Raw genomic sequence first — 14,084 nt, 5'->3', positions numbered from 1 at the left:
AAGGATACAGTGAATAATAATAAATTAAGTAAAATGTACCGTATTCAATTATAATATTCTTTTTCTCACCTAGGACCAAATGGCTCGGAATCCAGCTGCTATTGACATGTTTATCATAGGTAAAACAAAAGTCTTCTTTTCTCCCTTTTTCCTTCTGGTCAGAAACATTAAGTTAGTAAAAACTTGTCTGCTACTTGATCAGCTAGCAATTTTATATTTGTATTTCTTAGAGCTTGTTGGTTCATAAAGTACTATAACTATGTTTCTTTAGAATAGCCCTTATACTTCACTTGACTTGGGTTTCTACTTGGAAAAAAGCCATGCCCTATACATCCTCGTTCTCTCGGGATTCTTCTGTAGAACAGTGAAATATATGGAATAGCTAGAAATGTGTATATAGTTCCCTTATACACACATGCATTTCCGGTCGATCATATTAATACATAATTAGAGAGATATGAAATAACTATACTTGTTCTTTTCTAGTGCCAGTGCTGTAGTAAAGTATTGATAAGTCACACCAGAGACCTCAAACCAGCAGTCTTCAGAGACCAGTATAAACTGGGCCTTATAAACTGCTTGGCACACCTGATTTTTCTTGGTCTTAAAAGGGTATTTCTCATAGGATTTTTTTCTAAACTTTTTATTAAAACCAATTAACAATGTTATGATAGTTACAGGTGAACAGTGAAGGGACTCAGCAATACATACACATCTCATAGGATTTTGAGAACAATTCAGTCTGTATACAAGAGCATCTCACCCCTTTGTTGTTCATTCATTCTTGTTTTGCTTAGATTTTGCTCAAGTAAGACAAGCGTCCCAACTATCTATCCTGCTTTTTAGAGGTATTTCTGGCACATATTAAACATCCTCATGTGTTAATAGTGAAGGGGCCTTCCAGACTAAGTCATCTATAATTGTATCTCCTAATTGGAATCTTGAGCAGAGTATAAGTTTCTGTGAGGTCAGACTATGGCATATTCTAGGTTTGTATGTTCAAGTTATGGCATGTTCTAGATTTAATAAATAAACTGGTACAGCCACTATGGAGAACAGTGTGGAGATTCCTTAAAAAACTGGGAATAGAACTGCCATACGACCCTGTAATCCCAGTGCTGGGCATATACCCCAAGGAAACCAGAATTGAAAGAGACGTGTACTCCAGTGTTCATTGCAGGACTATTTACGATAGCTAGGACATGGAAGCAACCTAGATGCCCATCAGCAGATAAATGGATAAGGAAGTTGTGGTACATATACACAGTGGAATATTGCTCAGCTATAAAAAGGAACGCATTTGAGTCAGTTCTAATGAGGTGAAATAACCTGGAGCCTATTATACAAAGTGAAGTAAGTCAGAAAGAGAAAGACAAGTACTGGATATTAATGCATATATATGGAGTTTAGAAAGTCAGTACCAACGATCCTACATGCAGGGCAGCAAAGGAAACATAGATGTAAAGAACAGACTTTTGGACTCAATGTGAGAGGGCAACGGTGGGGTGATATAAGAGAATAGCATTGAAACATGTACATTACCATGTGTAAAATAGATGACCAATGCAAGTTTGATGCATGAAGCAGGGCACCCAAAGCTGGTGCTCTGGGACAACCCAGAGGGATTAGGTGGGGAGGGAGGTGGGAGAGAGGTTCAGGATGGGGGGGACACACGTATGCCTGTGGCCGATTCATGTTGATGTATGGCAAAAGCTATCACAATATTGTAAAAATAATTATTCTCCAATTAAAATAAATAAATTAATTTTTTTTAGCAAAAGAAAAACACAGGGCCAGAGTGAGCCATTAATAGACATTGGGAAAAGAGAAAACTGGGTTGGATGGCATCACTGAGTCAGTGGACATGAGTTTGAGCAAACTCTGGGAGATGGTGAAGGACAGGGAAGCCTGGTGTGCTGCGGTCCATGGGGTCACAGAGTTGGACACTGCTTAGTGACTGAACAACAACAATTGCAGTTTACCTGCTCTCAACTGATACCTTTAAATTTTTAAAGCTGTATACTATCAGACTCAAGCTTAAATTGTATCTTCGATCATTCCCTAAGTAGAATTGTAAGTAAATACAGACTGTAAATTCAGCGTCAGACTTTCAATGTGGTAGGTTAATAGAAACCATATTATGAAGAAATTCACTGAACAACATTGAATCGGGGACTGATTAATATATTCTAGGCACTGAGATGTATTAACAGTAAATGGTAGGGGTCTGAGAAAGTTATTATGTTGTATTACCTAGATGAGGCAACATAATTCACGCAAATACTTGCTATTGCTCTAATCACTAGGTCACAGATATATGGTCTGGACTAGACTATTCCAGTCCTGCGTCTCTGCTTCAAGTTGGCCACTGAGAATATGGAGGACATTCGAATCTGTAGTAGCACAGCTGGGCTGTGTGTGTGAGTCGCTCAGTCGTGTCTGACTCCTTGTGACCCCATGGACTGTAGCCCGCCAGGCTCCTCTGTCCATGGAATTTTGCAGGCAAGAATACTGGAGTGGGTGGCCATTCCCTTCTCCAGCGGATCTTACCAACCCAGGGATCAAATCCGGGTCTCCTACATTGCAGGCGGATTCTTTACCGTCTGAGCCACCAGGGAAACTGCTTTGGGATTATCCTGATGCCCAGAACTCCACAGTGCTATACCCCTATTAAATGTCCAGACTGAGACTGGCTTCTACCAGAATTTTGTGCGTGAATCAGAATTTGCCTAGTAGACCAGGGATATACCTTGTTCATCTGAGGATAGCTGCTGATATCTTTTTCTGTAGTTTCTTCCTAGACATGGCTATATCTCCTTTGTTCTGTATGTTCTAGGATTTATAGACAGAAGGCTTTTCATTCTTGTACCAGAACCAATTAAAATTTAAAAGTTAACTGTTTAGTTTTTAAGTGTTAAAAAAGTAGTTTAAAGGAAGTTGGAGGATTCCCTAGCAAGGTAGTTAGGGAATATGATTGCCAAAATTGAGGATAGAAATTTACCTAGGATTTGTAGATGATATCTATAAATGTTTCCAGTTTTGATATCACTAGATAGCACTATGAAGCATAGAGAAATTACAGTTTTTTTCCCTAGTTTCCTGTGTAGGTTTTAAAACCTATTTGTCCTTTTCTCTTTTCTTGCCCCCTTCCTTGTTTATAGGTGCTACTTTTACTGACTGGTTTACTTCTTATGTCAACAGTGTTGTATCAGGTGGCTTCCCTATCATCAGAGACCAAATTTTCAGGTATTTCACTCAGATCTTTTTGGTTTGGAATGATTATAAATCAGAAAAAAACATTAGTTACACATCATGAGATGTTTCCCAGGAAGGTTAATAACAGAACCTCTCATCTTGAATCTTATTATCTTATTCTCATTTTAAAGCCAAAACATCCAAACAATTCAACGACCAGTATTTTTTTCATCTTGAAGAATCAAGAGGAAAAACTGATTTTGCTTTAGGGGCTATGGCTTTATAGTAGTTATATGTTGGGGGGTGGGCAGGAGAGCTATTACCAATTAATAAATATATTGTGACTAGCAAGGCAGTAACAGTTGACTCCTGGAAAATGTTATTTATTTTCTCTGTAACATTTCACGTATTATAAATGGTATTAGAGGTAATCTTGGTTCACAGTGGCCTGGTTGGCAGAAATGATAGATTAATTATACATTAGAGGGCTCTAGAATAACATACTAACACACTTTTATTGTCAGAGACACCATTTAAAGGGCATAGCTGGGTTTTCAGATGTTCCAAGTTTCCTTAGCTCTAAAAACTGAAATAAACTGTTTTTAGTTTTCCAGGTTAGTTACTAATCCATTATTTGAACCACTGATCATTGAACATTGACTGCTATCATTACTGATGCAGAGTCTTCAAAATTTTCTAATTTGTTTGTTTCTTAAGTTTAATAAGGTCCCAAATATTTAAATTTTTTATCCTAAGGTAAAATATAAACTATTATGCATTGTATCTTTAAAACTTATATCTTGCAGAATTGAGGTTTGTTGATTTTAAAATGTTTAATTTTTTAAAATTACCTAGATATGTTCATGATCCAGAGTGTGTAGCAACGACTGGGGATATTACAGTTTCAGTTTCCACATCATTTCTGCCAGAACTTAGCTCTGTACATCCACCCCATTATTTCTTCACATACCGAATCAGGTGAGAATTTTAAATGGGGATGCTTTTTAAAATTGTGGGATATAGCTCATGGATGTGTTATTATCGCCCTATTTGATATGATATAAAAAACACATTTTGAAAAGCAGCTTCTTGCTAAAGTGTGGGGGTAAGTGGATAGCAAAGAAATTTTCTACAATGTAGTGTTCATAAAGTACCTTGAGTTTATATTAACCTAACTTTAAGTTGTTTCTTCAATATGAGTATCGTGCCCAGTACTTTGAGAGGTGGACCGCTAAGTTGGAATCATCATGAAAGTTCAGTATTAGAGTTAGGATGCGTTCTAAAAGCTATGAATAATTTCCCTGGTGGTCCAGTGATTAAGACTCTGTGCTCTCAGTGCACTGGATACAGGTTTGATCCCTGGTCAGGGAACTAAGATCCCACATGCTGCACAGTGTGGCCAAAAAAAAAGCTATGAAATTGCTCAAGATAAAACTATGCATTTAAGTTTTAACTTGCTTGTCTATAGTTAGTTAAAAGTGTAATAAGTATTATTTGAATACAGCCTCTATAATTAGACATAGTGCTGAGCAAGCCCTGGATTTGGTTGAATAAAAAGCATATTAAATTCACTTTAATTAGTACTCTGTACTAATTAATGAGGTAAAGATAACTCATTACCTTAAGATATTAAGATGTATTTTTTGTTTTTAGATGTATTTTTAAATACTTTATGATGTATATATTTTTACAATGCCTGTATATACATATGTATACATACTGGAAATAATGGTAACGTATACTTAACCAGGAAGCATTCTAGGATTTTGGTTTTGTATCCAGTTGTGATGTCTAGTTACATATATTCAGTTGAGTTTGTTTTAATTGTTTAATTTACATTTGCCTAGGATTGAGATATGCTTAAAATAATAACACCTATACATGCTTATAGGGTATTCTAAATGAAAATGAGTCAGCAGATTCTCAGAAAAAAGAGGGAAATAATAGTATTGGAAAACAGAGTCAAGGGACGATCCTCGTAACTGAACAGTAGATGCACGAAATAGTGATATTTTGCTCTGAGCTTTCTAGAAGCTAATGGAGAAAAGGGAAATGGGCTACATAGCCTTGTAGTGAAAAAAAGACTCCATTTTTTTACAGCAGTTTTTCATGGCACTGTATTCTAGAATGTGTTTCCCACATTGGTCATTTGAACATAAGATTGTTGGCACCACTGTGTTTGTAAATTTTTGTGTTGCCCTTTCTATTGTTATTCCTAACTGACAGTCAAGTGTGTAAACTGAAGGAAAGCATTTCTGTGGGTGGAGTCCAGCCAGTATCTTTGAGAGCTTACAGGAATAGATGATTTTCACAGACTTTGGGTTGGGTTTCTTAATTTACTTTAGAAATCTCTTTCACCATCTTAGCTCAAATACTATAGCTCTTAAACAGAAGAAACCAATGTGTCTCACCCCTTTTTCTCCAGGATTGAAATGTCAAAAGACGCCCTTCCTGAAAAGGCTTGTCAGTTAGACAGTCGTTACTGGAGAATAACAAATGCTAAAGGTGATGTGGAAGAAGTTCAAGGACCTGGAGTAGTTGGTATGTAACCCAAGATTTGAGTTTAAACATCAGTTGCTTCCGAGACATTTTGGAGAATATATATGTGATACATATAATTGCTTGGTAAATACATGATGTAGTAGTGGATAAGACGGCATCTTTTTAATGGCTGTGTTTCAGTGTGAAAGATACCATAGATTCTGGATTCTTCTCCTAACTATAATACAATAAATATAATGTATAAAGGTCATTATTTCATCAGTTTAGTACCTTAAACATGAACTTTTCTAAAAGGATAGCGAACTCAACTATTCAGGGGTTGAATTTCCATTCTGTGCATCACATGGGTTTCTTGCTTTCACTTCTTATTTGTTTTAGCTGGAAAATTATTCATTATCATATTCTATAGGCTTACAAGGTACGGACAGAAAAAGAAAATAAATTTCATACTGCTCATCTTTTTGAATTTCAGGGGAAATGTTAAAATTAATAGCAGATTTTATTGTCAAACATCTCTAGCCTCTGATTACAGTTGACATTTGGCTTGTTTCTGAGCCGTCAGATTCTTCAGTCTTTTGTTGTACTTCAGGAAAATATTATTACTTAAGCAATGCAGTTCAGTTACTGGTCCTAAGCATATGTAGGATTCAGTTTAAATTTGTTTTACTTAATTGCCACAAGTAGAGTCAAAGTCTACCTCTCTTTTTAAGGAATGACTAAGGGTCTAGTGCTAAAGAACTTTATTAAAGTTGTAATTCTTTTTCAGTCATTTTTTCTGTTGGGTAAGACCTCTCTCCCTTGTGACTGCACTTTGGGCTAAATGCTGAAGACCCATCTTCAGGGTTTTATGTTTTAGTCTCTTGCTACTTTTGAACATTTAAATTATCGTTATCTTTGTTTGAATTAGAGTCTGTGACAGTTTTTATTACCCGTGTCTTAAAGAGTGTGTCTTCAATGCCTCTCCTTTTTTGGTTTTTATTCTGATACTAGATATCATTACCCACCCCCCCACCCCCTGCCAGGCATATACACTGTAAGGAATTCAGAGGCTACAAAAAAATGTCAAAATACTCATAATCCCATCACTGTTACCATTTTGTTACATTTCCCTTAAAAATTGTTTCTAATTATGCATTTACTTTAATACAGTTTAAAGAGGACATGTTTTATTTGCTATAATGAAGAATTAAATTTTATACTTTGATTTATTGTTGCTGTTTTCTTTGCAGGTGAATTTCCAATCATCAGCCCAGGCCGGGTATATGAATATACAAGTTGTACCACATTCTCTACAACATCAGGCTATATGGAAGGATATTATACTTTCCATTTTCTTTACTTTAAAGACAAGATCTTTAATGTCGCCATTCCCCGATTCCATATGGCATGTCCGACATTCAGGGTGTCTATAGCTCGATTGGTAGGTTAAAATTTCCTCTGGTGCTGATTTACATGACTTTGTAGAATGAACTCCACAGGAGGTCTTACAAATAGTTTGTAAATGGTATTTCAGAGAACCCTAGCGATTTTGAGGGAGATATCTTTGGGGGGATGGGGGGATATGTGAATACATTGGGTGGGAGTAGACAGTAAGTAAACTAGGCTCCATATTCTTTAATCAAAGTAACTCTACTGTTATCTTTTTGTTGTTTTTGTTTGTTTTAGAGAAACTGTTTTTTAGAGCAGTTTCAGATTCATAGCAAAATTGAGCAGAAGGTACAGAGATTTCCCATGCTTCACATGCATAGACAAGCCCATTATCAGTATCTCCCACCAGAATAGTACCTTTGTTACAATTGACGAACCTACCTTGACACACCATTATCGCCCAAAGTCCATAGTTTACATTAGGGTTTACTCTTGGTATTGCATATTCTGTGAGTTTGAATGAATGTATAATGACCTGTATCCTCCAGATAAAGTAGTTATTGGTTGTAAAGGTTCAATGTCTTTTCCAGTTTCTAAAAACAGTTTTGTTGCCTAATGAGAATCACTACACTGGACCAGTTATAGTTGCCTTTATTTCGTGAAGACTGGGGAAACAATTTCTTACTGTGTTTTTGCTAAAATTCCCAATTTTAAAAAATAATACAAATATCCTATAAAATCATTACAAATAAGATTTAATGGGTAGACTTGTACATTTAGTAGTCTCTCTTTGGGATAATTTCCTAACTCAACTAGTCCTATTTTTAAAATCTGATTTCTAGGGTTATGACAGGTATAGCAGTAACCCCAGTCTTACTAGCTATAAAATGATTAAATTTATCATGCTCCAGTAATACAATAGGAATACCATATGAATTGCATATCCAGAATGTAATCAAATCATAGATGTCAGGTATTGAAAAAACAACTCTCTAGCTCCTCGGGTGACCCTGAAGGGTGGGTCCAAATAAGTCTGGGAAGATAGACATGATGTTAACATGACTTAGATACATTCCCAACTCCAGTTTGGAAAGAAAAGGATGTGATGAGACTCTGCCACTAATACTTGTGGTATTTCTGGTGAAAAGAATCTGCAGTCTTAGCTTTGGAAATGAAGTTTAGCGTCCCTCCCGATGTGTATTTCCAGCACTGTGAATTTGCTACTTCCTATTAACAGTCTTCCATTTTTGAGTAGCACCATTTCTGTATGAGACTGTTATCATCCTTAAATGTTTGATACAATTTATCAGTGAAGTCATCTAGGGCTAGAGTTCTCTTTGTGGGGACATTTTGAAATATGAATTTTATTTCTTTAATATTCATATTTTCTGTTCCTTATTTCACTTTTGGTAATTTGTGTCTTTCAAGGAATTTGTGCATTTGGTCTAAATATTGGATTTATTTCTATAAAGTTATTTGCAGTATTCCCTTGATAGCCTATAAAACCTGTAGTTACACATAGTGTTTTGTTCTTGATATTGGTAGTTTGCATCTTCTCTTTTGTTCATCACCTTAGCTTAGGGGGTTATCACTTTTATTGATCATTTAAAGGAACAATTTTTGGTTTCACTGTTTTTCTCTATTTGCTCATTTTCTATTTCATTGATTTTTGGAGTTATCTTTATTTCTCTCCCACTTACTTTAGGTTTAATTTGCTATTCTTTTTTTTTTTAACTTCTTAAAGTAGAAGTTTAGATGATTGATTTTAGACCTTCTAAGCACTGTTTTAGCTGCATTTCACAAATTTTGATTTGTTTTTTTTATTAACATTTAATTCAAAATAATTTCAGATTTCCCTTGTAATTTAATTTTGATCTGTGTATTTTTCTAGAAATGTATTGATTTCCAAATATTTGAAGCTTTTCTAGTTACCTTTTGGTTATTGATTTCTAGTTTTGTTATGGTTAGAAAACTTGCTGTGTATAATTTCAATTTTTTAAAATGTTATAGCCTAGCATTATGGTCTGTCTTGGTAAATGATCCTTGTATATTTGAAAAGAATATGTATTCTGATATTTGGGGAATATTATTCTATAAATGGCAAGACAAATTGATTGTTTTTCAAGTCTTCTTTATATTTACTGATCTTTTTTGTGTATGTGTTTGTTCTCTGAGAGATGATTGTTGTAATCTCCAACTGTAATGATAGTTTTGTCTATTTTTTTAATTCTGAATTTTTATTCTTTTAAATTTGTTTCATGTATTTTAATTATATGCAAATATGTTTAGGATTGTTATATGTTTTTAATGAAGTACTTTTTTTATTGTTCTAAAACCTCTATCTGTGACAATATTCCTTGCCCTGAAGTCGCTATAGATTCCTGACCTAAAGTGTAAAGTGTTGACGTTTGTTTGCGCAGGCAGTTACTATTGAGTCAGTTGATCCAGTTGAGGCTTGTTTTTTGTGTGTGTTAGGGTGGGGATAGAGTAGTCTTGACTTAAGTACAGTAGTTCTCAGACTTTCCAGTCTCATGATCCTCCTAAGCTCTTACAAGTTATTGAGGACTCCAAAGAACTCTTGCTTACATGGGTTATACAACAGTTATCATGTTAGAAATTAAAACTGAGAAATTTTATAATATTTACTTACTCCTTTTAAAGTTTAAAATTTTTAAATTTATAATTTCCAATTACGGTAATAAACTCATTACATGTTCAACCTACTCTTAACTATGTTCTTACTTATTTAGAGTTTTAGTTTTCTCCCGACCACAAAGAAGCATGTAAAATCTTGATCTCCCTCGTGGAAAATGTTTTCTCTTTCTCCAGGATGAGAACTCAATAAAATTAAATGAGAATTCTGCACTTATTTCTAATCAACATGAAAGAGGCAGTGGGGATTGTATTTCTATTGTGTTGTATTTGTATTGTACTTTTCCTATTTAAAAATTAATTTTCTTGATATAGAAGTTGAGTTGTCCTTATTTGTCCCCTAACTGTGTATTATTCTTAATACTGTTTTTTGTTTTATACTTTGAATGCTGCTTTAAAGATTTTTTGGTTGGTCTTAAGTCTTTTCTTGGTCTAGGTAGTTTCTTTTTGGACACTTTAGAGGCTTCTGCTGCTTATTTATTTCCATTCTTGTCTGTGTGTTCCCTTTTCCATATACTGTTTTTGTATATACACTTTTGTCTGAGATTATCAGCAATCTTCTTCTTTAGCTGCAATTATTTTTTTAAAATAGTTTTTCTGTTCTTTTCTTAAGATAATTAATAATCATACTACCTGGATTTAATGTTTCAGAATTTCCTAAGTTTTAATCGTCTCCCCCTTTTGGAGCTTCTGCTGAATTTTAAAGTCTTTATTTCCCAGAATAAGAAAAATCGAAAGATAAAAGTAACGAAATATGTTATATTTATGTATATTTTCTCTGATTGTTGTTGTTAGTGTTATAATAAATCCTGAGTGACAATTACTTTGACAGATTCTAAAGGACATTTCCTTTCTCCCACATTCATTACTTTGCTTGCTTAACAGATATTTATTGAGTACCTACTAGGTGCTGGGGAAAATGCAGTGAACAATACAATGAGAATCTCTGCCTTCAGGGATGTAATGTACAGCATGGTGATTGTGGTTAATAATACTGTATTGCATATTTTGAAAGTTGCTAAGAGAGTAAATTTTAGAAGTTCTCATCACACGAAAAAAGCTCTGTAACTATGTATGGCGATGGATGTTAACTAGATTTATTGTGGTGATCTCTTTGTAATGTATACAGATACTGAATCATTATGTTGTACATCTGAAACTAATATAATGTTGTTTGTTAATTATGCTTCAATAAAAATAAAAAATAAAAGAGAAGAAAGTTGAGGAGATTAAAAAGAAATCTCTGGCTTGGAATTTACATTGTAGTTGGAAGAGAGAAAGTATAGATAATATACACTCCTCACTTATGTCAAGTAGTCATAAGTGCGATGGAGAAAAATCAGAGTAAGGATGCTAAGAAGTGTACTGTTGGGTTGTTCTGATACAAAGATGTGTGCTGGAAGGCCTTGGTGACAAACTTTGAGTTCATGCTTGAAAGAAGAAGAGGGAAATAGGCAGATGTGTAGCCCAAGGGTGTTCCAAGCAGAACAGCAGGTACAGAGGTGCTGAAGCACTCATGTGCTTGGTGTGTCTGAAGAAGTGCACGGAGGCCAGTGTGGCTGGAGGACAGTGGATAGGGGAGAGTGGTTGGAGGCGCCATCATGGGGCCGTGGGGTGCTGCATATTGCCATGCCATGAAGGCCATGGGGAAAGGATTTCTGCTGCTATCACAGCCCGTTTCCCAGTACTTCCCACAGTAACAGCTAGGTCCTCCTTGCTGTTCAGAATTCTGTCCAATTATAGTAGGTCCTCTTTTGAGTGTTCAGAAATGTATGAGACAGAAAACCAACAGCAGAGTAAGTCAAGACTCAACTAGAGACATTGCTTAAAAGGAATGGAAGTGTCCAGAAGACGTTTAGATACTGGATGTTCAACATCACTGCTGCCTTATTCTGTTCGTCTTCAACAAGTTAATCTAAAAGTAGAGGCTACTGAAGGTGGTTGTCTTACTAGAACTCTTGTTGACAGTACATAAAAGTTACCAGCAGAGGTCGTAACTTAGTTATATTTTTATATCCTTGTTTCTGTAAGCATGCAGGTTAATAAAGAATTGGTCCACAGTACGTTAATAAATTCAGTAAAATTTTATCTTGGTTGTTAGAAGTGGTTTGTTTGGTACCTTCTGTGAGTTACCAACCACCATGTAAAAAATAACTATTCTATTGACGAAGTACATTTACTGTGAAAACCACATTGAGCATTTTAAAACTCTAGAATCTTAATGTTAATATGTGTATCATGAACATGTATAAAAGTCTGTAAGATTCTATAAAAAAGTATAAAATTCCATGAGAAGTCTATAAAAATTCATACTTGGCATGCCCAGTTGTTTAGATTCTAGGTAAATGAGAATTTGTATTAAAAAAAAAAACAAAACACTGATGGAAGTTCTTATCAAAAGATTGTCTTCTCTTTCAAGGAAATGGGTCCTGATGAATATGAAGAGATGGAAGAGGAAGAAGAGGAGGAGGAGGAGGAAGATGATGACGATTCGGCAGACATGGATGAATCTGATGACGATGAGGAAGAGAGGCAGAGGAGAGTCTTTGATGTTCCCATTCGAAGACGCCGCTGCTCTCGCCTGTTTTAGCAAGCCTCTGCTGATGGAAGCCCTGGGATGAATCTAGGCTTTTAAATGGATGTCTCGATAATGTCAATAACTAAACTGTTCTCAGCTTATATTAATAGCAGGAAGACTAGCATGAAATACTGTGCCAGGCCCTGGGTTCTGTGCGATGCTCCTTTAGGAATTGGATTGTTTGGGTTTGTTTTGTGGTTTTGAGGTAGAGGAAGAAACGGGAATCTTTTTTTCTCTTCTAGGAGTTAATGGGAGAATAGTTATCTAGCTAAGGAACAGACATTACTTTATTTAAAAATATTTTATACTTATAAAAATATGGAAACGGAAGGGAATTGGTTTGAAAGAGGATTTAAAATGAATCAGAAATACCTACACAAGGATAGAGAGGAACTATGTGACTGAATGGTTCTGTGAAAAGACGTATAAGTTATTTAGAAATGAACAGAATTTGTAATTAGGCTAATCCATTTAGTGATTCCTATATATTTTGTACCTACAGGGAACTAACTGACTAAATAGCTTGACTGCCAGTTATTTGTCCTTTCTTAGACAATCTATCCTTCAATTTAGAGTTTTCATCACAACCTTGAATTTGAAGCTATCGGTATGGCCTTGACCATAAATCTAGTCTTCAACTCTACCAACTTTGAATTTAATTTAAGGTTTTCAACACTATGACCTTTACCACACTGTTCACAGATGCTTCATTTTTGAAATGTAGTGTGTAAAAGTATGTATTGTGTTTATTAACAAGGTTCTTCACAGTGTCTCATGTAGTCTAAATTTGTAAATACTGCTTCTGTTTTGTTACTTGACTGTCTTAACTTTGTGATAAGTAACATGAATTTTATCTTAAGATCAAGTATGTTTTCCTGAAACATAAAAGTTTTTTTTTTTGTGGTAATTATATATAATTGAGAGTTTGGAAATGAAATCCTCCAAATGTCAAAACCTCACATTTTGAAAACAAATTTTGGTTCCAATCCTGTATTTTGTGTAATTGACTATTTCCCATAAATATATATATTAATAAGCCTTTGCTCTTAAAATGAAGATAAAATCAGAACTCTTTGGCCTATATTGCCAGAGGCCCATTCAAAGTCATTTTCTGGCTCTAACCAAACCCTGTAATGTATTCTACCTTGCTTTTCCTCCAGAAACAGTTCTTTTGTAGGGAAAACTGTAGAAAGAGGGAAGTATATATAGGATTAAGAAGTTGCCATCAGAAAACTTAAAGGCAAACTTAGCCTTTCATATTGGCTAACAGAAAACATGTCAGAATGTTCTGAAGTGGAGTAAATAGTTTTTCCTACCTTTTTTTTTTTTTTTTTTAATAGAGTATTATCAGGGTGCCAAATCCTTCTGTTATGCCTATCCTTAAAAAAAAAAAAACCAAAAAAACCCATTGGTTTTTTGAAAAATAAACTTTCCCAATAGAGTACTAATTAAAAGTAGTTAATGTTGGAAGTTAAAGCTGGTTCCAGGATCCCTCACCATTCTTTGCATCTTTCACTTTTCAGAATGGCCTCTTCTTTCTCTCAGTTCCCAGAGAACTCATGATGCCCCACATCTCCCTGTCACCCCATCCAATCCTTGTTCCTCGGAATGCTTCAGGCTCACTTATCCTTGGTTAGAATTCATGTTCTTTTAGTATGTTGACTGAGTTCTTCGTAAGGTGTGATTGATTAGTTGATAACCTCAACTTTTATTTCATTGGCAGAATGTGTATTCACACAGAAAAGGGATCTAACAGTTGGTCTGACTACTTTTGGTGTAGTGAACCCCA

General features: G+C 35.0%; 1 protein-coding gene across 1 annotated transcript in view; it reads left to right on the top strand.

Moving 5' to 3' along the window:
• Positions 1-13,286, top strand: part of FBXO3 (F-box protein 3) — a 33,880-nt gene extending 20,594 nt beyond the window's left edge. The window contains exons 6-11 of the mRNA XM_086341101.1: positions 74-119; positions 3,162-3,246; positions 4,051-4,173; positions 5,621-5,736; positions 6,927-7,117; positions 12,137-13,286. Coding sequence (XP_086197227.1) covers positions 74-119; positions 3,162-3,246; positions 4,051-4,173; positions 5,621-5,736; positions 6,927-7,117; positions 12,137-12,307 — 732 coding nt within the window. The 3' untranslated portion in view covers positions 12,308-13,286. The remainder of the gene's footprint in view (positions 1-73; positions 120-3,161; positions 3,247-4,050; positions 4,174-5,620; positions 5,737-6,926; positions 7,118-12,136) is intronic.
• The last annotated feature ends 798 nt before the right edge of the window (positions 13,287-14,084 follow it).

The sequence above is a fragment of the Bos grunniens genome, chromosome 15, assembly GCF_055505025.1.
Source record: "Bos grunniens cultivar Pamir isolate PY7600 chromosome 15, Bosgru_T2T1.0, whole genome shotgun sequence".
NCBI lineage: Eukaryota > Metazoa > Chordata > Mammalia > Artiodactyla > Bovidae > Bos > Bos grunniens.
Note: the sequence above shows the minus strand (reverse complement) of the source record. Positions and strands in the feature narration are given on the sequence as shown.